Source organism: Epinephelus moara, chromosome 1 (genome assembly GCF_006386435.1).
Source record: "Epinephelus moara isolate mb chromosome 1, YSFRI_EMoa_1.0, whole genome shotgun sequence".
Classification (NCBI taxonomy): Eukaryota; Metazoa; Chordata; class Actinopteri; order Perciformes; family Serranidae; genus Epinephelus; species Epinephelus moara.
In genome coordinates, this window is record NC_065506.1 from 31,212,006 (window position 1) to 31,235,719 (window position 23,714).

The following is a 23,714-nucleotide window of genomic DNA, read 5'->3' on the forward strand; positions in this document are numbered from 1 at the left end:
AAAACATGGCCCTGGAAAGTTTATTTTAGGGATGCACTATATTCATGCTGGAAAACTAAATTTAGCTTCCACTAATGAGATTTTTTCTCATTTGTGGCAGCGCCAAAATCAAAGCACAGCTGCTGTTTCTGTCTGCAGTGTGCGTCAGCATAGTGGGAGGAAACAGGGCGAAGAAGTAAGTTTTCAAACTCATTGTTTCTAAACAAATTATATCCACTAACTATATTTTCTCTAACACTTTTAATAATCAAATTGTTATTTTAAAAATGTCTCATAAATAGCAATTGGGTGCAGTCGCCAGAAGAAAATGCTGGTATTGTGTGTTTCTGCGAACCATGAACACGTTACATTCACAGGTTTCATGATATTAACGTTTCTAAGTGACGCCGTATATGAGCTGACTGTCATCAGGAGGTAGAGGGGAAGCTGCAGACCACAGTCACAGCGACCTGGAGCTCTCCCTACTATTTATCATATATTTTAAAAATATACATATGAATGTGTGTATACGACCGTAAGAATGATGCAATGAGCAACTGTGTGTTGGTGTATGTGTAATATTCATATGCTGCTAGAAGGATTGCTCCAACAAAGTTTTGTTGTGTAACATACAATGATGTAGTGTGTCATCGCTGTGTTCCCTACGCCTTTTCAGCCTCCAATGATGGGTGTTTTTGAGCGACCTATAGCTGTTTTTCCAGCGGATATAGTGTCACAAATTTTTTTTGCCAAAACATCCTAATCCTAACAACATGTTAACCACAGCATTGTTGAAACATAATGTTTCAATGCATCCGCTACATAATAACGTACATATCTACAGGGTTAACTGTGACGTACAATGCCAACGTTGTAGGTACAGATATTAAAGTAAGAGTTTCATTTTCTTTTTTTTCTTTTTTTAAATCACTTTACCTCCTAATTTTCAGGATAATAAATACAAATATACTGTGATTTGTAATCAATTTATGATTTGTGTATTTATTTCTATATGTTTATTATTACTTATTTACTTTACTATTACTTCCAGGAAGTCAATAAAACAATGCTGGTCTTCCAGTCATTTGATTTTTTTTAAAAAAGAAAGAAAAACTAAAAAACTTTTATCTCTAATATTCTGTTCCTCCCAGTCTTATGTCCTACTTCAGGAAAAGGAAATACCAGTACATTAAATTAAAGAAGCAAGTCAAAGTGAGACTCAGTAAGGATGCAAAAACAAAAAACACGACATGAGGAAGGCTTCACAGTCACCTTTGGCATCCTCAGCAGTGATGGTGAGGGTGTACTGAGGTGCTGTTCCCTCCATACTGTCTGCTTGAACGGAGATGACCCCCGAGTCACGATCCACTCTGAAGAGGGCACGAGGACTCTCTGGAATTTGTCCGACTAAACGGTAGAAGATCCGCACGTTGTCCGTCTTGGGATCGTCATTATCGGCCGCCTGCACTGTCAGGATTTCTGTCCCTGGGGAAACATACACCAGTATAGAACAGTCAAAGTAAGCCCTATGAAAGATGAGTGCATCAGACTGATATACAACCCAACCATAGGATCTCTTTAAGATAGAATTTCAATATTAATGTTTTTCTGTTTTTCTACAACTACTAAACACGACAAATTGATTTCCAGAGTTTCTGCAGCCAAAGAACTTCTGTCTGCAATAAGTTAAAGCTACAAATGAGAATAATGGGGGAGGAAGCATATAACAATAGCATTCTCATTTAATCCTCGCTCAGTAATCCATTTAGATCAACAGATTGTCCGGTCTAATTCATTTCCCAGAACCAACCGTTTTAAAGCATCAACAAAAAAGCTTTTATGCTGGGACCTGATATGTCACAACACACCATGTGCTTTTTATGAGTGAGGGTGCTTTCCCTCGTGTCCTGGCAAATGTCCCAATCTGCTTTCACAAAAGGTATCTGGCAGTCTCGGCTCTTCCATCACGGCAGCGTCCCTTCCAGCCAGTGTTTCCTCTACCGTGTTGTGAAACAAGATTCCCGTTACAGTGTAAATGTGACAGGGGATTATTCAGGGGTCTCATTGTATTGTTTAATGATGATCTCAAACTTCACCAATAATTAGAAATTCAAAAAGAAAGTAAGACCTAGTTGAGTTTTTGGCGCATGTACAGTTGATTAAAGTATTTTTACAAGGAAACATTGTGACAATTGGCACTACAACATGTGCATTTGCTTTGGATTTTCACTTTAACACCCACCACCCCTGTTATGCAATAAATAAATATCCCTCTGTAAACTGAATAGTCAGGGCAGTTTTTGGACCATATTTTCAAACACATGTTGGAGGAGCAACAGTGAGACTCATATGAACATGTGTTTTTTTTTTACAAGTCATTTTCCAAATATTTTTTACAACTGCTAACCATATAACAAGCTGTCAGTTACCTCGAGCAGCCAGTTCTTTCACCACAGTATGGTACTGTGCCTGTGGAAAGGTGGGTCTGTTATCATTGGCATCGCCCACCATCACTCTCAGCTCCACAGGCTTGGCAATCTCTCTGCCATCTGGACGCTCAACCACAATGCTGATCTGGAACTGAAAAGGCAAAAAGAGAAACACAATGTTTTCCTCCAGAGTATCAAAGAAACAGAGTGGTTAGACAAAAGCTGGTTAACAAGTGTGGCGTCTTTACATTATGACCTCTATAAGTTCTGCAGAGCATCACATTCATGGCACTTATACTCATACATCACAGCAGGCAATGACAAGGATAAACAGGCCCTGCCTTCGATTGGTAGACTGCTGATCAGTGCAGGGTGACCCCCTGCCCACTGCTTGATGGGAAAATATTCTGCTCTTGAGGTAAGCTGGTAAACAAAACTGATGGATGGAAGTGAGAAACAACCTGTCGCGTGAAAAAGGCATCTCTACGTTCATCATTCTGCACCGCTGGCAGATGGGGCACAAAGCTTACGGTGTGAAAAGGCTCCATCAGCACCATCACTCATGAAGGATACAGACTGATTGAGGGAGCTGTATTCAGACCAGACACATTCAGCATTTAGTGGCTCTTTAACACGTCAACAGATTATCAATCATTTTTTAAATGATAGTAAGTATGCATTGAGAGACTTTTCCATCATAAGGGGTAGCAAAATAGAAATTTGCACTTTTCCACAGAAGACAGATAATGCAATATGCTAGAGGCATGTGTTTAAACATTTATCACATCAGCTGATGTAGCTCAGCTTCTTTGGCCCTGTTTAAGCCTGGTATCAACATCCACTTTGGGTGACCGGACACAGCTGAGTAAAGGTGTGATGTAACAAATGCGTCCTCAAAGCGTCTGGAGATTTGTTCGCTCAGACCACATTCGAAGTTGGTCTTCGGTTGGCCACATTCTTTCAGCAGTGTGTACACCCATGTGTCCCTGGCCACACTGAAGGACCACCTCCTCAGGTGATGCTGCTGGATAAGCAAACTGTTGCTGCCGTTAGACATAGCGCTTCCGGAGCCACACTCCTCCTGGTGCTCTGTCGATTTATGATGCCTTGTTGAAAAATGCAAATCAATAGCAGATTGGTGCTGAAAGGTGATTACAAGCTGGGATGAGTTAACTGTAAGTATATTTTGATACTCTATTATAACATCTTCATTTGAGATTTCAGGGATCACATTATGTAGACAGACCCTTATCTCCTACCAAATAATGCTACTTACTAATTGCACCACTACTGGTGTAATATAATATCATTCTGTACTATGTATACTGCAAAAGTGCCCAGAACCACTAAGTAGTACATCTCAATAGGTAGTACATAGCTAGAGAACTCTAGCAATCAGTTCAATGTTGGCCTAGTTAGCACAAGCTAACACAGCAGCACCTGACTCATACGTCACCAAAACGGCTCAGCTCTGTCACTAAACCTGTTACTAACCACGTGGGTAAGGTTAGCCATGTGATGCTAACAGTTAGCCATGTCACTGTGTGTATACAGGCAGACTCTCACCAACTGTCCCTAGCGCGGAGCTCACACTCACACAGCAGCAGTCTCATAATGATGGTGAATTAAATGATCTAGCTACATGTTCATTTGCATATGAAGTGAGGAAGTGAGATCCTATCACAAGCTGTCACTCGAGATGCATGTGGAGAAGCTTACTAATGCCAGGTGTGAACAAATGGACATGAAGCTGTCCACTTGTGATCAAATCACCCACGACGCACATTAATACCAGAGTAAACAGGCTGTCTGTGTTGTTTTTTGACCACTTGAGCATTTGTGCCAGAATATACTGTTCAGTGGGCCATTCAAAGCTCTCAGGAGCTTACGTCGTATGCAAAACTCAAAAGCAAGATGCAAACAAATAAGGATTTTAATTTCTAACCCTACAACAAGTAATGATTCTTCACTAAGCCTAAAGTAAACAACATTTGAAATGAAGCTTTTAGCTTCATAGTCCTTGTAATGTAATAACACAGTCATTATTTTTTCATGTCACGGGCAGGATAAATGTTCAAGGAACATAGCTGTGCTTTTCAGGTTTTGGCTTGTTTGCTTAATTACCTCTGTTCAGTTTAAAAATAGACTTGGCTCAGCTTTGTTGCAATAATGTGCACCAGGGTCTCTTTAAGTAGAGGATGATTAAGTTTTAAGTAATAGGAGGAAATATAATTAAAGTACGAGTTTGTGTTGTTGTTCTTCAGCTCCCAGTCAGCAGCTGCTGAAAAAAAGGTGAATTAAATCTATGGAAAATGATTTGAAAAAGAAATGTAGCACAATAGACCACATGTGACTCTGTTGGTTTTAATGAAGAGAATCTTGTGAAAGGCAGAAAAAAAGGTCAAGCTTTTAAATCAGAGCAAATTTTATATTAAGATTATTGGACATCCACACTAATTTATTGTCACATTTGAAACAAACACAACAGAACATAGCTGAAACAGAAATAAATCTGCTCCTGTCTGTCTTAAAGGAACAGCGTAGCACCTACAGCCCTGATGTTTAGATGCTTTAAATAGTAATCATAAACTGACATTAATTATTAGGTGCTGGAGATGTTTAGCTTGCTGTCACACTAACCTGGTCCTGTGTCTCTCTGTCCAGAGGGGCGTTGAGATAAATGACTCCTTCTCTGCTGATGGTGAAGAGCATCTCTGGAAACTCCCCCTCCAGACTGTACTCTGCCTGACTTCCACTCCATTTGACCTACAGAAACATAAACATAGGTACACACACACATACACACACACACATCAAAAAGGTTTTTATAAACACTACAATAAAATTAATGTGCTAAACAGTTTAATGCCTTTTCTTGTCTATTTTTTTCACAATAAAAATGCAGTACATTTAGTAAATCTAATGTGTTTTTCAACTGGCTGCAACAGGAAATGTATCACGCAGTATAAACCTAGAAAGCTATTCAGCAGGGTCTGTATGATGTATAAGTACAAAGCTAAGCTACCATTTGTTTACATGATAAGGAGCCAACCAAACGTGCTGACAATGATGTGGAACAGAGAGCACAGCCAAAACTAACTATGCAGGCTGAAGGGGATTTTCCACTCTGCTTTACAGCCCTTGACAGAGAGCTGTGCAGTAGGGCTGAAAGGGCCCTAGTAGCCATCAAACAGCACCCAACAAGGAGAGGAGTCCAGTCGCAGCACAGCTGATGCACACCCAGGGCATGTGTATCTCCTCAACTCACTGTCACACACTCCTCCCTTGTTTTGGAGATGGCTGCCCAAACACTATGCTTCTGTATACACAGAGCCGCTTCACACAGCTGGCCGCCTCTCAGTGTTATGGTGTGTTTCTAGACCTCAGAACTTTAAAGAGATATGTTTAAAGCGCTGATTAATGATCACAGACTGCTCTATATAAAGTTATCTACAAAACATCTATGAAGTCATCTGTTTTTGCCTCTGTCAGTGTTTAAGTTTGCAGAGCACGTTCTGTCTCCCCCTGATAGCTTGTGTTTGAGCTGCGTCAAGAGCGAATCACGTCTGTGTGTGCTGCTCTCCAGGACAATGTGTACTGGAGAGTAATTAGCTGCTGAATTACAGTAAAGAGTACAATGCCCTGAGTTAAACTCAAAATCAGGACATACTGAAAATATCCAACTGTGTCTCCTGGAAATTATGTTTGTATGTTACATAACTGCTTTTTTAGATACAGTACTGTGGCAACATAGTCGCTCCCAGATTATGTTCAGAGACAATGTTAATTTCAGGTAATGAAACACTATCTTTATGTACAGCGTAGGCCTCAGAAGCAGGTGGCTGGGGAGGATTGGGGGTGTGCAAAGGGCAGAACTCAATGAAATCTTGTCGCTTAGTTTGCCTGATGAAGGTCTAGTCCCAAAACATCGCAAATAAATTATATATTGCAAGTCAGACAGTGTGCGGGAGTCCTTTTGAAACTTTTTGGTCTTGTCTCTCCAACGCACCTGTCTTGTTTAATAGATGTGCGAAGTGTTTCCTTTGTCAGAAAACAGGGCTGAAATATCATAGCTGGAACAATTTATAAAATATTCAGAGTAGAGGATGAATCTGCAACTATTTTGCTAATCATTTCAGTCCATTTTTTCAAGCAGGAAATTCAATAATTTGCCGGTTACAGGTTCTCAAATGTAATGATTTGCTGCCTTCCTTTGTCATTTATAATAATAAACTATGTATTTTGGTTTTGGATTGTTACATACAGTAGGCAAAACAAACAAATGAATATGTGATTCTGTGCTCTGGGAAACTACAATGATTTTTTTTTAAATAACAGATAACAGATGAATTGAGCAAATCATCTGCATATTGATATATAATGAAAATTAATGATTAGCTGCAGCCATATAAAATATAGATATGATATTGACAATGTAAATATTGAGTATCTTGGAGGGAGCAGAGACATTTTTATTGCCTGTAAGATAAGCTTTATCCAAGAAATGACGATAACAATCTGGGGGCAGCAGTAGCTTGGTCCATAGGGACTTGGCTTGGGAACCGGAGGGTCACTGGCTCAAGTCCCCGTCCCGACCAAAATATGGAGCGTGGACTGGTAGCTGGAGAGGTGCCAGTTCACCTCCTGGGCACTACTGAGGTGCCCTTGAGCAAGGCACCGAACCTCCTAACCGCTCGGGACGCCTGTCCATGGGCAGCCCCCTCACTCTGACATCTCTCCATTTAATGCATGTAAAAAGGTCCTGTTTGTGCATGTGTGTGTATTTCAGGCCTGTGTATGTATATGACAAAAGAGTGAAAAAGATTGAATTTCCCCCGTTGGGGATTGATAAAGTATATAATCTTTTAAAAAAATAATAAAATAACTAACAAGTGACATAACAGAAAATACGAGTATGTGTATTTTGGCTAGAAGGCAGAGAGTTGTCTTTGGGGTTTAAAACATAAACCTGCCATAACAGTTTAACAACAAAAAATATTTGAGGCCACTTAGGGGTGGTGCAAACAAGCTGTAAACAGTACTGATAGTAGTACTGGGTTTGGTGCTTAGCCGACCTCTGTTCACTTACATGCTGCCACTGGGACATCTCAGCATTAATCACACATCACTTTCCATTTTTACGCAGACGACACCCAGGTTTACATTTGTTGTGACCCCAATAACCTCAATGAAATCTTCGCTTAGCTCATCTGGCAGAGCAAGCGTCCCATGTACAGTGGCCGTGTTCCTGCCACAGCAGCTGCTGGTTCGGCTCTAACCCACAACCCTTTGCTGCAAGTCACCCCATCCCACCAGTTGACTTTAAAATTTTACTCATCACTTTTAAAGCCCCAAGCTAAATTTCAGACCTTTTACCCCCCCATGTGCCATCGTGTGCCCTGAGGTCCCCAAATACTGCAGTCCTGGTGGTTCCTAAATCTACGCTAAGAAAGAAAAGGTGACAAATATTTGGCATCAGGGCCTCCAGACTCTGGAATGACCTTCTAAAGGAGATTAGGATGGCTACATCTATCTCTTCATTTAAGACTCGTCTTGAAATGTACGTATATAGTCTAGCCTTTCTATGATCCGTCTATACCTTCCTACACCATTTGTTTCATACATTAATTATAATTTTTATAACTATGTTTAATGTCTTATCACCTATTTTAATTTTTGTTTTAAAAAGGTGCTATATAAATGAAGTTTATTCATTAATCTTAATTGAGATGGCAAATAAATTAGCAAACAGTTGCTTATTACAACTGACAGATATGAAGCAACATTAGCATTCATTGTGATCAATATTGCTAACAAAACAAAAAGATCATAGCAGCTTTAATTTTGGTCTCATTCAAACATGAGATCACCTCTGATGATGACTAATGTTAGCTGAAGCACCACGTTGTTAATAGTATCACTTGTAATATTGAACACTGATTGTGGGTCCATGATGAAGGTCTAGTGTGGCTAACACTAATCCTGCAACAAATAATCACATTTCATTTCACTGTGAAAACTAACAAATCAAGAGCCTTGACTCATACATTGACAGGCTCCACTCCGAAGTCTCAATAGATTGCATTACTCAGATCAAATAGTTCTAGTGATTGCATTACATAATCATAGAGAGGCAATCAGAAACATGCAATAGATAGATAACACACTCAAATTAACCTTCCTGGCCCTGCTGACGCAAAAGTACTGATAACAATTGCCTGGATTTCATTTTTAAAATTACAGTCAGAGCTTGTTTTGATCTGATTGCAGAATGAGTCAAATTGAACGCAGCAGCAATTTCGGCTTAGTTTTACAGCTGACATTTACTGAAACATGCAAAAAGTATGCTAAGCAGCGGATTGATTTCAGCATCTGTCAAAATGTCGTCACACCACGAAGAATGTCAAAAGACGTTTGCTGCAGAAGAGTGGATGTGAACATGACTGCTCCATTTATCTGAGGCAGTAGGGGAGGTGACATCCATAGAGTGGGCTCTTGAACATGACTATCTCTGCATGTGTCATAACAGTGGTTCATCCCACCACCTACTGAGCACAGCAGTACAATCACTCGGCGTGGGCGAAATGAGGCTTCCCCCAACTAAACGTCCATGTTAAACTTATCCAGTTTTGTGTGATTTAGATTCTGGATGTAACTAAATGGTTGTTATGCAGACGGTGCAGTGATGGAACAATAGAGGCTTCATTTGTCACTCTCTTAACACATTTTTTATTACAAACTAAAGATTAATTATACACCAGGGGAATCTGCTCAGTAGAAATTCTTTCACACAGCCTCATTTACATAAAGAGGCGCAGATGCTATTTGTTGATATTAAAATTATGAAAATGAATTATCCTTTCAAAGTCACCAAGCTGTGTGATATAACATTTGTTATTAGGTGTTAAAACCTACAAGACATTATTGTAGATTTAAACTGGCCTTTGAAAAGTATGGGAAAAAAAATCAAATGTGCCTACACTTGTGAATCCACACGTGTTCAGTGGGTGGAAGGGGCTGTTAGAACAGGAGAGACGAGAGGCTGAGGGCGAGTGAGGGGGAGGTGGGAGAAAACAGGAGGAGGGGAGGCACTGCAATGTACCTACTGGCCACAGTGACTCTCAGGACCTGCACCGTGCATTTAATCCTACATCAGAATCAGCTCTACAAGCTTCTTTGTTTCCACAGTTCTCAACAAAGATGATTTTTTTTTACCCCGTGCAGATTTAAAAAATTACCTCGGCTGGTGGATTTTTTTTTCCATGTGTTACAAAACCTATGAGGGCTTTTGAGTTATTTATAGACACGTAGCTGATATGGCTAATATTACAACAACCAAAAGGTTAGACAAGATCAGGGACAGACAGAGATACGTTGGGAGAACCTGAGGGGACCTTTCAACTGAATTTACATCACGGTACTGCAGTAATGTGGAACAGTAAGTGTTAACTGATGAGTAGATTTTAAAGGTGACACTTTTTGCACTTAGTCCACAATAAAATATTAGTGAATGGGCTTATAGAGTTTTCCCAGAGAGAGGGAGAGAGGGAGGAAGAGACTACATCCAAAATGTTATCTGAACAGGATTTCCAGCTTTAGATCTGAAAATGTGCCTATATCCTCATGAAATCACCATGGTTACTGTTGTAGCTTCCTGGGGACTTTTATTCAGTATTCAGTTTTTGATTTCAGCAAACTTATTTGGCAAGTGGGGCTGCAACAGACAATCATTGTCATCATCAACTGATCTGGCAAATTATTTTCTCAATTAATAATTCATTTGGTCTAAAAATGCCAGATAATAGCAAAAAAATGCTCATAACAGTTTTCCACAGTCCGTCATGATGTCGTATGTCTTGTTTCATCCAACGAACAGCTCAAACTGAAAGATATTCACAGTGGTGGATCTTTTACTTTCCAAAAAAAATCAAACATAAGGGAAATGGTGGAGTGGAGTGAATTATGGGGAATTGGAGTAGGAGAAAATAAAAGGGCAAAAGCCATACAGGGTGCAGCACAAAACGTATTCTCCTATCGTTTATCTGGTATTATTGTTTGTTTGCAGAGTTCTTTATTTGTGATGATGTCTTGTTAGCTTTTATTCTAGTTAGTAACAAATACAATAAATATAAAAGATAGTATTGATTATAATAATAATAACTTTTGTGTGTGTGTGAATAGCAGACTTTAAGGTTGTATAACAGTTGAGATATTAAGCAGACACATATGCACATAAAAATTAGTGTATATTTAATTTGGTCCAGGATTTTTCTTAGATTACATGAAATACTAACATTTTTATACTGCGCTGCACAGTAGGATTAAAATAACAAGCCATATGTGACGTCTACACGTCAAGGCACATTTTGCCTTTAAGCTGTTAGGTTTGTATAATAACCCTCAGAGTGGTGGTGGTTGTTTGGTGGGTGGGTGGGAGAGTGAGTGATTACGGGAGTTAAAGTGACTCAGTCAGGAGGTAGCCTGAAAGGATCCATGGCATTTGAACAGCATCAATAATTCAGTATTTGGTCACTTAGGAGGACCCAAGAGCCACTAAAAACAGCAACTGGCAATGTGATGCCACTTTACTCAGTCCTGGCTATTGACAGTTTGTTTTATTGTAATATGATATAACACTTGGAACTGCATAAACAATAGAGCCAGCACTTACCCCCCAGCTGTTTGCATGATGTATGGCGAGAATCAAATAAGTAAAAGTGGTTCTAACGTCCATGGGTGAAAACACTTTACATGCTGAAGTGGTGGATTTGTGTTTCAGAGTGAGCACATGTTGATCAGGGAGGTTGTTGCTGCCTCACCTGTGAGATGGGGATGGGGTACGGGCCTGGGAGGTTCTCCTGGAGTCGCACAGGGTCAGGCGATGCCCAGGTGTTTCCTGTCACCTCAACAGTAACAAGGCCGGTGGTGAAGAAGGCATTCGCCCTCCCGGCCATGTCCTTCACCATCACTAGGAGCTTGTATCGGCCGCACATCTCGGGGTCCAGAGCAGAGGCTCCTGATGGGAGAGATCAAAAAAAGTAATTCTTTCAGTTTCCTTTTTGAACTGACTTCTTTTACAAAGACACCTAGAGTATGCAGTGTTTAATGTCATGATACTGTGTGTGTACAAAATATATGAAGAAAGGAGAATAAATACAAAGAGACACAACAAAGGAAAAAATGTGTGATGGTTTATTAAACACACAAAAACTATAACAAACTATATATTTCCTTAGATTACTTTTACATTACACACATCGACTGCTATATTGAACATGTCCGTGAATGCTCGATCCTTCACTTAATTTTCAATTTCCTGCCAAAGTGGAGACAGAAATAACAGAGACAACCCACTGTGAAGGTAATCACAACCATCAGTTACAGCCCGCCTGAAAATAAAGTAGAAAATCAAGGAGGTCATTTTTGATTTTCATTGCTACTATCAAGCTCTGTGGAAACCAGCAGCAGCAGCAGTGTGGGCCGGAAGGGACCGGCAGGTGTGAAAGTCATCCAGCTCAGGCCAAGCCGTAACAAAGGGCATCACCAGAGCTACAGAAATAGTACTGGCACACACGACTTCACTGCATCTAGGGTTATTACAGTAGGTATGTGTGTGTCTAATTGTCTAAAAGAAGTATTATTGGCCAACATAAATACATCACTTTATTTCATATATAATATGCAGTGATGCTGAATGTGTTACAACTTGAACCCTTCCGAGATAAATTATATTTTCTTTGAAATATCTCATGTTTGGCTTTTACAGGACGTATCGGTGAATCTTCCTCTTTTTTATTATCATATTTTGAGGGACCAGTGTGTAAGATTTTGGGGGATAAGTTGGTAGAAATGGAATATAATATAGTTTATAGTTTATAGTTTTCTTTAGTGTATAATCACCTGAAAATAAGAATTGCTGTGTGTCTGTTACCATTTATATCTAAATAGGGAGCGGGTCCTCATCCACGGAGATGTTGCACCGCCATGTTTCTACAGTAACCCAGAACAGACAAACCAAACACTGGCAAAAGATAGGGCCACTTGTGTTTTCACTTTGGCCAGCGTATATGCAGACCCTTGGTGTCGAGAGTGGCATAAAAACACTGATTTTTTAACATGAAACTGCTTTATTCAGTAGTTTTACTGGTTTAAATCACTGGGTCCTTTTGTTTTGGAGAAGAAGAAACCTCTGCAGATAATTACGCTCACAGTAACCACCTCCTGAACATCTGGATTATAAATTAGGTGAGCACTAATTGCATTATCAGAGAAAACAGAGCTAGTGGCCCATCTGCAATGTGCCAAACAGTGTAGGAGAAACACTGATTTGTAAAGTGAAACTGCTTTATTCAGTGTTTTTACCAGTTTTAATCAGCTGGTTTGTTTGTTTTGAAGATAAAGGATAATTCGGCTATTGGTAAAAATCTCCTGAACAATGATCACTGAATGAAATCTAACCAGGAGAAGTTTCAGCTGGTTGCAATCTGCAATCCTCACCACTAGATGCCACTAAATCCCCCTATATCTTACATACTGCTCCTTTAAGAACTGCAGTCAGTATAACTAACAAGTATCCGACCTTTTAAGGAGAGGTTTCACGTCTCTTCTTTACTTGACATTCAAAAACTTTATGTAAGCCGTGCTTGTTTCCAAATTAGCACTCCGACCTATACTGGATTTTTTCAGGCAGGAATCGATAAAGATATGTCGGCTGATATTTTTAAAGAAATATGACCAACATATGTAGGTACTGATCAGGATATTTTACATTTGGAAATAAATTTGCCACAACTCTTTGGTAGAGAAACTATGAAATGGCAACACTGATTCTAAACGTCCAAATACAAACATATGTTGAGCATTTCGGTACTATAGTTTCTTATTACTTATTGGCTGATATCAATATACCTGTTGGAGAATGTTAATCAATTATATGTTTTATTTGTAGCAATGTTTTTGAAAATGACTGTAATAAAAAATCAAGACTAATCATTCCATAACTAAGTAGTTTCCTCAAACATTTCTAACATGCAATAAAAAGCATTTGTGAGCATATGAAAAGAATAGGCCTCTGAAGTTGCAGAGAGTTAACCCTAAACTGTAGCTCACTGAGTTCATGTATCCCTGCATTGTGAGCTCCCTGAAAAAAACATGCATATAAAAAAACTTCCCTTTGGGGACAAACAAAGTGTCACACTAACTCGCTACTTTCTGGACTGACCTTCCTCAGTGAGAGAAACCTCTCCGGTGATGGAGTCAATGAAGAACATTTGGCTGGAGGGAATCCTGGGTGTCTGCTCCATGAGGCTGAACCGCAGCTCGGCGTGGGCGGTGTTGCGGTCATCACGATCCAGCGCCTCCACTTGCATGAATGGGATCCCTGAGAGACGCCAGTGGCGCAAGGTCAAAATGTTATCTTCTGTATTACAGACAACACAAACTCAAAGCACATTAATTTTCTCAGTTTACAGAGAGGGATAGGACATGGGATGTTTCCAATAAGGAGGCATTAAACCAAAGATATACAAGTCTTTTGAAGTGTTGGTTTTGTATAGGTAAAATATATTGGTACCCAAGGTAACTGATGCAGCAAAATGCATGGTTTGCACATGAGACAACTGTTATTAAATAGTTTGAGAGCTGGTTTCAAGAGGTGACCCTGTAGATTCATGTAACCAGCATTTATAGAATGAGCTATAAAGGATTTTTGTGGAGTGTTGGGGTCCATCTCTTCTAAGAATTCACATATAATACATTACAAAGTATTATTAAGTGTAATCTTAATGCACCTGATTCAGTGCATTGACTCTATTAATACAGAGGTTAGGTATAAATAGCAGTTTCCAGGGATACGTCAGGCATGGTTTTCATTGTCTACTGAATGTGTTTTTGTATTCCATGTAGCAGGACTGACAAAAGCGACCCAGACTGAAAAAGGTTGTGCAACACGGTGACCTCGTAGCTCAAGGTTCTCGTACCTTTGAGAAGCCCGAGCTGCACGCTGCCTCTCATGCTCTCCTCTATGAAAGTGGGCACGTTGTCGTTCTTGTCGTTGACACACACTTCGACAGTAAAGCTCTGACGGTGCTGCTCTGATGTTCTGAAGGACACCTGCATTACACACACATTTCGAAGGTGTCTTTGGATTACACTCTGATGTCAGCATGCAGTCTTCCCATGAGAATCCAGAGAGTGATTCATTCTTCATACATAATTAAAGATAAGCACGTGAACTTCATATGATGAACACGTAAGAATATAAAAACCTTATTATATATGTGAATTTTAATTAATTTGAATCAACTATTCATTGGCTAAGACACGTATGGAAAATGTATATCACTACTCTGTTATGATATTCTACCTGAAGAGAGTAAGATGGCTGTTTCTCTCTGTCCAGTGGTTTTTGAGCGTACAGAAACTGAGCGTCGACTCCGAATATCCCCTCATCATCCCCTGTCACCACCAGGTCGCTGTAATTACGTGGCAGGCTGTTGAGCTGTACAGAACAGAGGACAATTCAGAAAGCATCACTTTCTTTTCCTATTTAAAGGCAAGCCATATGCACAAACAATAAGCTGTAGGAGGACTGGAGCCACGGAGTGGTCACTGCAGCTGTCACTCACTTCATTAAACACAACGTGCAAATCAGAAAAACTTTAACTAAACATTAAGTAATTACAGAATATCCAGGATGTCAAACTGACTCAGCAGCAACAACAGGTTAAAAAGACAAAGATAGTTAGAAGCTAAAGCCGAACTATAGGCTACAGATCACAGTGTAAAAGTGAACCACCACATCACTGCTGATCGCCACAGAAGACAATGAATATAAAGGGAAACTTTGACGATATTGAACCAGCTGTGTGGCATCGCAGTGTGTGCAGATGAACCGTGTTTGGCTTCGCCTCTGTGCTGACACCAAACACCATTCATCTGCACACACTGCGATGACACACAGCTGGTTCAATATTGAAGAAGTTCCCCTGCTTCCCTTCACTGGTTCCTGTAGAGCTGGGTCAGTCTTTACTCACTGTTATAATCATTAAAAAGCAAAAGCAGCATGTGTATACATTCAGTAGGCTATATCTTCAGTAGCTAGCTAGCTAACCCTACACTTTTCAGGGTTTGATTTTGGTTTTGCAACGGAGGGGAAATGCATCTCTTTTTCCAACCTCTCCAGGTAACGAGTATCATTGATACATGTGTCCCAAGCACAACGTTTTGCTTGAAATCAACAAGACCACCCTGAATAGGAAGGAAATCTGAAATGACTGCATTAGAGTCAATGGAGCACAGCTGTGTTGTTGTTGGACACCAGTTTGAGCTGTCCCACTGCTACGCTATGATTGGTCAGTCTGCGTCCGGGGGCGGGACTTAGCGAAGGGTCAATTCTATGTGCTGACTGACACGTACCCTAATAATCATGAACATGTCTTTTGAGTTAGTTCCACATACGCCATCCTGTTGCTTTAAAATCTCATAGGCACTCAAAATGTGTATTAATCCACTGCTGAAAATAGTCCCCAACAATTAAACTATTTACTGCTGTTTGAGTAACGCTTGTAAAAAAAAACACAGTGCCAAACTGTTTTAGAAAATTACTCTAAGCTGTATATAAATTAAACTATATAGTTGTGACCCATGCTGAACATCTTCAGTATGAATTAATTGGCTTGGGCCTGAGTGCCACGGACAGGTAGGGCATTTGTTAACAATAAGAAAAAGCTTTCTTTTCGTCAGCACCTGCATTAAACTTGCCTGATGACCAAATTATTGTTATAACAATCCTAGAACTTTGTCAGAAGTCTCAGCCTAGATTTGCAGGTTTGGATGTTTTGAATTCCCTAAATGAATGTCCTCTCGAAGCAAAAATATCTCAGAGTCTAAATGTCTACATTTAGAGCCAGAGGTGTGTTAAGGCTAGTCATTCACAGTCGCCTACAAGATGATTATCGTAGGCTGACCAAACATCCTCTTTTGCCCGGACATGTCCACTTTTCACGTCCTGTCCGGGGCGTCCGAGGGTTTTTTATAAATTGATGATAATGTCCGGTTTTCCGTGTGTGTGTGTGTGTGTGTGTGTGTGTGTGCGTGCGTGCGTGTGTGTGTGTGTGTTAGAGTGCGGCACGGGCCGCATATCTCTGTCCGAACCCGACCAAGCCCGACATTATTTAATTACTAAAGCACTGAGTTTGTGTCACACAGTTGTTATGGTTACAGGCTATTTAACAGGCCGGGCGTGCGCCATGGGGACTCTGCGGAGAGGGAGACCTCTGTGTTTGAGATGGGAGCGGGAGGCGGGATGTCTGATGCTTCCAGCGAGGGGAGAGAGAGAAATAAAACAAAATAAGATAAAATAGGAGACACCTGTCTCCCTCTTTTATTTTATTTTCAGCGTTTAATCAAGGCGGAGGCGGGCGGCAGGAGGTCCGAGACTTCCAGCGAGGGGAGAGGTAGAAACAAACAGCCAGTGTGTGTCTGTGTGTGTTATGTTCAGGTGTTGTCACGTAAATAACAGTGCCCAAGCAATAAACAGGACAGACAATAGGATTTTATTTATTTTTACACTACATTTTCACTGAAAGCTGACCGAATCCGACCCGAGCCCAAATACAATTTATACATTTTTGACCAAACCCCATCCGAGCCCGTCGGGTAGGCCTACCGTCGGGACCCGTCAGGCTCGGATCGGGTAGCCACACTCTAGTGTGTGTATGTGTCCCCTATCTAGGGGCCTATCTGAATTTCTGTCTTTGAGAGATATTATTTTGTAATATAACTGAATTTTCTATCCATACATATAAACTTTAAATATATTAAAATTATAAGGCATCTTTGAGTAAACTGCGAGTAACATTTAAGTAGGCTATCTCGTGGCCGGGCCAAGTGTCCTCTTTTTTGGAAATCAAAATATGGTCACCCTAGATTATGATGGTGCTTTTGTCCTTTACAAGGTTTGCTATATCAATGATTCCAGAAATTAAAATTGGAGAACTGAAAAGCGTCGCCATCTCTGATGAATAAACTATCCTGAAGAGCTTTTACCTTGAAATCCGCAGCAACTGTCCTTTCCATTTATAACACAAAGTGGGCTTATTATCCAACTCCTCCATTCTGGCCATTAACGTGCTATTTGAAGTGCGTTAAGGCAAAGACTGAAATTATGCCTGTGCTTCATACAAGATGTGATGATGTCACAATAAATCAAAGTGCCGCAGACAGCCCAGAGAATGCCTGAGTGACTGACATGTATGAACAATACACCCCGCCTGCCACGCAGCTGGACTGAATGCAGAGGCTGATGTCTGAGCTGCATTGTGCACGCTCCAATTATAGTCTGGTGATGACGGCAGCATGTTCATACATCTTCAACCTTAAGTGCAGATGGTAGAGAATAAAAGAGACTGACGCAATTGTGGCCTTCTATACCTTCATTTTCACAATTATGGTCTTTTTTTTTGCATATTCCTCAAAAGACGAACAGGCTCGAACAGGCGGGAGATGTTTCCATTAACCTACTTTAATCTCAAGGAAAGCTAGTAATTATAAAAATAATAAAGAATTCAATGTTGAGGACAGTGGACTTTCATTAAAGCTAATCAAATACTGAATGATCACTCTCATCAGCAGGATTTTAAGCCTTTGTAGCAGAGTTACTAGGCTTAGAGTTACTATCATCCTGCATTTCAAATTACTGTATTTATGAACACGATTCACTTAGATTTACATGCTTTCATCCTCATAGTTTCAAAGGTTACAATTGTAAGACTGGGGATCCATAAGAATTACACATCTACTTTCTTATCAAAAGGCTATGAGCGCTATGAGCATCCGCTTGGTGAATTCAAGTAAATGAAAAAGCCTTACCTTGGCTAGATACCATGGGAAAATGCCGTCATAGTTTTCAGGGACACCGATTTTAACATTTGCTCCAGAACATGGTGCAAACGTGTAAAGTATCACCAACTACAAAACAAGATACGGAGCGTGTCTTAGTGACATTGTTCATGCAGTCATTTGCTCCTGTAAATGAACAAGTATAACAGCTAAGAGTAATAACAGAAAACATCTTACTATGAGAGCTATGATGAGCATTGTCGTAGCGCCTCTGTCAGCCATGAGTCCCTGTAAATGTGGCATATTCACAGTGTTTCAAACCACATGGCCTCAGCCCAACAATCAACAGAATCTCAGCCTCGTTACTGATTCACCACCGTGGTTATGTTTCATACACACAGATTTCAAAGTTTTTAAAGGTCTGACAGCCTGCATTTAAATACGTAACCACTTGCGACACAGTTTAAAGCAACACCAGTCAGCAGCAAAGACCAGTAAAGCCACATTTAATTTAAAGGTGAAACTTTTGTCTGTTTAAAATCAAGTTAGCTGGAAATTCACTGGAGCCTTAATGTCTCGAGCTGCTTTTTAGCAACCAATCACAAGTTATGGTGCAGTGTACAAGTAACAATAATGCCCTATACTCAGTTAACTCAAACTCGAGCCTCTAAAGTATAAAAACAAACGCTGGATATACTGTGGCTCAGCAACAGCAGGTGATGACGATGATAAAGATGGAAAAAAAAAAAGGTAAGTAGCAAAACATATTAGATTTTCCTCCCATTATAAACAAAAGAGTGTGTCTTACCTTCTTCAAATGATGTGTGTGTTCCCTCTGAGAGGTGTGAGAGGAGTTTAAATTGGGTGGAAAAACTGCGCACTTGTACTCCTTGGGTGGATTAATGGTTAACACCTTCAGATAAACATGCTTAACTACCATGTTTCCTTCCTGTAAAACCAATGGCCAGTGAGGTTCCATTCCACTGATATGATCACATGAATATTCATGGGGATGTAAATCGCCCACACAACATCACCAACACTTTGCTTTGGGAATAATGACAGAGAAGATTTTTTATGTTTTGATTTTTATGTTTTATTGAAAAAGGAAATCAACGTAAACAAATTTCCAAATAATGTCAAGGTTCACGAGACTAATATAACTTATTGCTTTACTCATACATTCACAATCTGAAGTCAATGTCATGGAACAACATAGAAAAACAGACGTCTTCTCGCATCTTTGACTTTTCCTCAGTAGCTTGGCCGAGAGAGGCACGAACCTGCGTACCACGTTTCAAGTAAATATGACTCCAGATGGCCAAGCACTGTGATCCATTACTGTGTCTTTTCGGATGATGAGATGTATGTTGCATTCGGCGTCATTCATGTTATAGTATATACAACAATCCCCTCCAATAAAGGAGCACAACAATAACCCAACAGCAAGGCAATCTTTGCAACTCATTAGAAATAACAAGCCTTTGTGGATTTCTCATACATACTGATCATATTATGACAGCAACATATTTAAGGCAGACAAAAAAAATTAAATAAATGTTTGCAAAGCGTCATGCAGGTTATCACCATTATCATGATATGACTTTGAATAGTAATGTTTTTATTAATTGAGTCCTTTCTTTGCTTTTGGTTGGTGTCTAAAAAATAAAAATATATTTCTGTACATCTCTATTAGTCCTTTAGGGTTAGTGTTAAAACACACACAGCGTCTGGTCTTCAGAGGCCAAAGAAAAAAATGTCCGTCTGTCCCGTCTGTTCCTCAGAGAACTGTTAGGTCGTGGCAGGACTTTGACTTCTGCCTGAAAGCCATCTTCTTGTTCTTGCGTGCAACCATGCGGCCCAGAAACCGCTTGGCCTTCTTGCCGATGCTCTCTCTACGCCTGCAGTTGGCCATGCGTCGTGCGTTCTCCTCCTTGCTGTCTTTCCTCAAGCGGATCTGTCTCACGATGCCCTCGAATAGGTCCTGCACATTGTGGTGAAGGGATGCAGACGTCTCGATGAACTTGCAGTCGAATACCACCGCACAGGCGCTCCCCTCTGAGACAGAGAACATATGGAGAAGGGAAAATTAGTGCTTTGAGTGGATGTGCAGTGAGAAAACATTAAAGTAATAGTCTCCGAACTCTGGCTTTAGTTTGCAGTGGTATCTGAATGTAGGCCTGGCTTAAACCTGAGCAGTCAAATGAGAAATGTGGCCTAAGTCCACCAAAGCCAGTTAAGCCCAACCAGTACTGTCTGATCTGATCATGAAAATCCTTAAAACTAACTTTTAAGCTTCAAATAATATGATGTTTTACAAACAACAAAACCTCATGACCCACTTCCCCCGAGCTTAAAACATATACTATCTCAACACATCATACATCTATGGCACATTTTAGCTTCAAATGTTAGTTAATCACAATGACTTACCATCTACAGACACCTCTCTGGACCGAACCAGGTCGCTCTTGTTGCCCACAAGGATTATGGGAATATTCTCTGACTGCCTGGCGCGGCGCAGCTGAATACGCAGCTCTGACGCCTTCTCGAAGCTTGATTTGTCTGTCACTGAATACACGATGATGTAGGCGTCTCCCATCCTCATGCACTGATCCTTCAGCCACTGGCTGTTATCCTTCAGGAAAGAAACAGATAGCGAGTTCAGCATTACATGTTTGATACCATATTTTCCTCTCCATTAATCAATATAAATGGAGAAAACATAGCACAAATGATGTATATCTCACCTGCTCCCAGATGTCATACAACACGATGGATGACTCTTCTTCATCCACCACGATAGATCTGTCATATGTGTTTCCTGAGGGAGAGGAAAAAGAAATATAATGTTACACACTGAGAGAAAGGAGCAGAGTGTCTCTTATCTGAACAGTCGTGTGTTACTGCTTTTCTTCACATTGATTTTAGCACTAATTTTTTTTCCTTTTGTAGTCTACACATTGAAGCAGAATGTTGATCACAGCCTGCGATCAAGCCATGACTGGCCTTTTGTGTTTTCCCTTCACATTATGCTATTGGATGTGTTTCTGACAGCTGTATTACTGAGGGCAGGGCTGGTGCCTCGCCACAGATGGAAATAGCAATAATCAATGCATGCACACTCTTGCGTGCAAAAATAAGATCACTGTTTTTTCCCCTAGTCTATCAGCAAAACTTAATGACTGTCTTCATACATAATTCTGAATTTGAGAGAAGGTTTTTATGTATATTTAAAGGAAAATTCCACATCTTCATGCTTGAGTGTTGGTTTCTTTTAAAGGTTAGGATCATTTAAAAAGTGGCCTCCAAAGTTTTGTTGCTTCATATCTTAAAACTGAATCTCCAGGCATAAATTGTAATATAATTGCCCTGTGTATTGTCCAGTGTTTTGAAGAGCTAATTACCCTCTGACAGCCCTAATTATAACATGTATGTTCACAGACAACAGACATCTGGAGTGTGTCTGTGAGTGTGTGTGTGTGAGTGTGTGTTGCTAGGGTTGATGACTCATCCTCAGCATCACCATTTACCTGCTTCATCGAAGTCGTGACCAGCATCCTCAACTCCTCCAAAGACGCGCGCCAGGCTGGACTTGCCGACGCCGTGCTCCCCGAGGAGAACCACCTTGTACACCTGGGACTCGGTCTCGCTGCCAGTGGAGATGACGGAATCGGAGGAGTCGGACGCGCAGCTGCCCCGGTGCTGCTCGTTCGGGGAGTAGGACGTGCAGCGCAGGAGGTTGGACAGCTCGTCGGTTTGCCCGGTCTGTGGCATCGTGGCGCGCAGGTCCCGGTCGTCCACGGGCATGCTCCTCCGGTGTAGGTTTGGTAGATTCATGGGGAACGGCATGCTTCCTCTTCTCTTGTCCATGTTCCGCAATTTGTCACCCTTGTTCAAAGTCATTGTGCTTATACCGAGGAGTCTGTGGATAGATGTGACATGCGTAAATCTGTGCTCTGATGTTAAATCACACATAAACATGCGTAAAGAACAGGCGCAAAGTCTGTAGAACAATGCCAGTATTTACACAAATGTTTATAATTATAAGCCATGCTGTAAAATTAAAACATCTGGCTGCATGAGTAGCTTGGAGCAAACATGAAACCTTTTCTTCCTAAAAATGTCAACCTGGCTAGCCCATGTTTTTCCAACTCCACTCAACATTAAGCGCAAAATAAAACTAAAGCTGCTGATATTAAAGACACTTACTCGGCGCTGGCAATTAAATCCAACGAAGGCAATCCAATAATCCTTGGTTGTTGTAGAGTTGCTGTTGCCGAAAAGCGGTTTTGCTGGAGTCTGATCAGAGTCAGGATATTTATATAGGACTGGGAGTGACGTCGGCAGGGATTCGCCCCAGAAAATCACGTCTCTCTCTTATTATAGTGGTGCGTAACGGTGCCATCATACAGAGGAGGGGGTGTATGACTGGAAGAGCTGAGGAATCTCCCTTCCGCTTCGCCAAATGGAGAGCTTACCTCTGAGGGGGCGGCCAGAGATGAATCCTTGAAGAGGGAAAGCCCACTTAAAGCTAGAGTGATATAAATATTTAATAGCAATTTAGGGGATAAATTTAGACACGGTGAAAGGATATCCACATGATGCAAGATGTTAATGAGCAATAGGGCGCAATGCATAAACCAGACGAAGGCTTTGATAGAAATATGATCGTTTGCCTTCCTTAAAATCAGTTTCAGAGCCTCGTGGTCGCTGCAAGGTGGAGGTCACTGCCACAATCATAGGCTACAATACCCATTTTCATTTTAATATGAGGGGGTTGCACATTTTATAAATGCATAGGGGTTATACATGAGAAATATTTGGCACTGATGCTGCAGACTGTAACAGACCTAGGTTACCATCACATATGAATTCAGTTTGGTGCATAAACGGAAAATGGTGTATTTAAATTTGGCCGTGAAAACAACATAAAAATTCCACACACGGTGGCACGCATCGATCATTCATCCCCATCTTTCCACCCACCACCTTCCTGTCTGAAAAATGTAGGCTGCAGCCACAAAACCATAGGTCCTCGCATTTGAAGTTGTAAATCTTCACAGCTGACAGGCCTGAAATATACTAATAATATCTGGTTTTATTGATCCATGCCTTTTGAATAATGCAAAACGCTTTCTATTTAAAATATCAAAGCTGTAACATAATATAACAGAGGCAGATCTCTGTCCTGATCGATATTAAATGACTTCAGGTCAGTTTTCTATATTTTACATCTGCATGTGTTTTTGTGTTTCATATTGCATCCAGCCTATTTTACATAGATTTTCTCGCACATAATGAATTTGTTTTCCAGTTTGTATCATAGACTCTGCACGGTGTGTTGCTGCCCCCTTGTGGCCATAGATCTTACATTACAAATGACTGTCTTTGTCCCTACTGGGAAATAAGAATAGATAAAGTAAATAGATGTGAAAATATTTAAATATATATAATAATGAACAA

The 23,714-nt window shown here is 40.5% G+C and overlaps 2 protein-coding genes across 3 annotated transcripts in view; both read right to left on the reverse strand.

Moving 5' to 3' along the window:
- The window catches only part of cdh16 (cadherin 16, KSP-cadherin), a 35,869-nt gene extending 16,743 nt beyond the window's left edge, over positions 1–19,126 (reverse strand). Inside the window, exons 1-10 of one of the 2 annotated variants that reach the window (XM_050045588.1) lie at positions 19,057–19,126; positions 18,486–18,536; positions 18,279–18,377; positions 14,773–14,907; positions 14,387–14,519; positions 13,630–13,788; positions 11,228–11,424; positions 5,049–5,174; positions 2,409–2,559; positions 1,252–1,464 (exon numbers count right to left, since the gene is read on the reverse strand). In XM_050045588.1, coding sequence (XP_049901545.1) covers positions 1,252–1,464; positions 2,409–2,559; positions 5,049–5,174; positions 11,228–11,424; positions 13,630–13,788; positions 14,387–14,519; positions 14,773–14,907; positions 18,279–18,377; positions 18,486–18,530 — 1,258 coding nt within the window. In that variant the 5' untranslated portion in view covers positions 18,531–18,536; positions 19,057–19,126. Of the gene's footprint in view, positions 1–1,251; positions 1,465–2,408; positions 2,560–5,048; positions 5,175–11,227; positions 11,425–13,629; positions 13,789–14,386; positions 14,520–14,772; positions 14,908–18,278; positions 18,378–18,485; positions 18,552–19,056 lie in introns of those variants that run through there. The other variant, XM_050045579.1, reaches the window with a different exon arrangement.
- Positions 19,127–19,319: 193 nt separating this feature from the next.
- On the reverse strand, positions 19,320–22,615 carry rrad (Ras-related associated with diabetes). The gene is made up of 5 exons (XM_050053327.1): positions 22,461–22,615; positions 21,782–22,173; positions 20,999–21,072; positions 20,682–20,886; positions 19,320–20,306 (listed from the first exon to the last, which is right to left on the reverse strand). The coding sequence occupies exons 2-5, from the start codon at positions 22,152–22,154 to the stop codon at positions 20,029–20,031; spliced, it is 930 nt and encodes a 309-aa protein (XP_049909284.1). The 5' UTR covers positions 22,155–22,173; positions 22,461–22,615; the 3' UTR covers positions 19,320–20,028.
- Between the last annotated feature and the right edge of the window lie 1,099 nt (positions 22,616–23,714).

Bases quoted from the DNA above. Each gene is read 5' to 3' on its own strand.
- rrad (XM_050053327.1), bottom strand. From the start codon at position 22,154: ATGACTTTGAACAAGGGTGACAAATTGCGGAACATGGACAAGAGAAGA. The intron at 21,073-21,781 runs GTAAATGGTGAT...CCTCTCCCTCAG, and splicing joins TCACGACTTCGATGAAGCAG to GAAACACATATGACAGATCT. The intron at 20,307-20,681 runs GTAAGTCATTGT...TCTCTGTCTCAG, and splicing joins CAGAGAGGTGTCTGTAGATG to AGGGGAGCGCCTGTGCGGTG.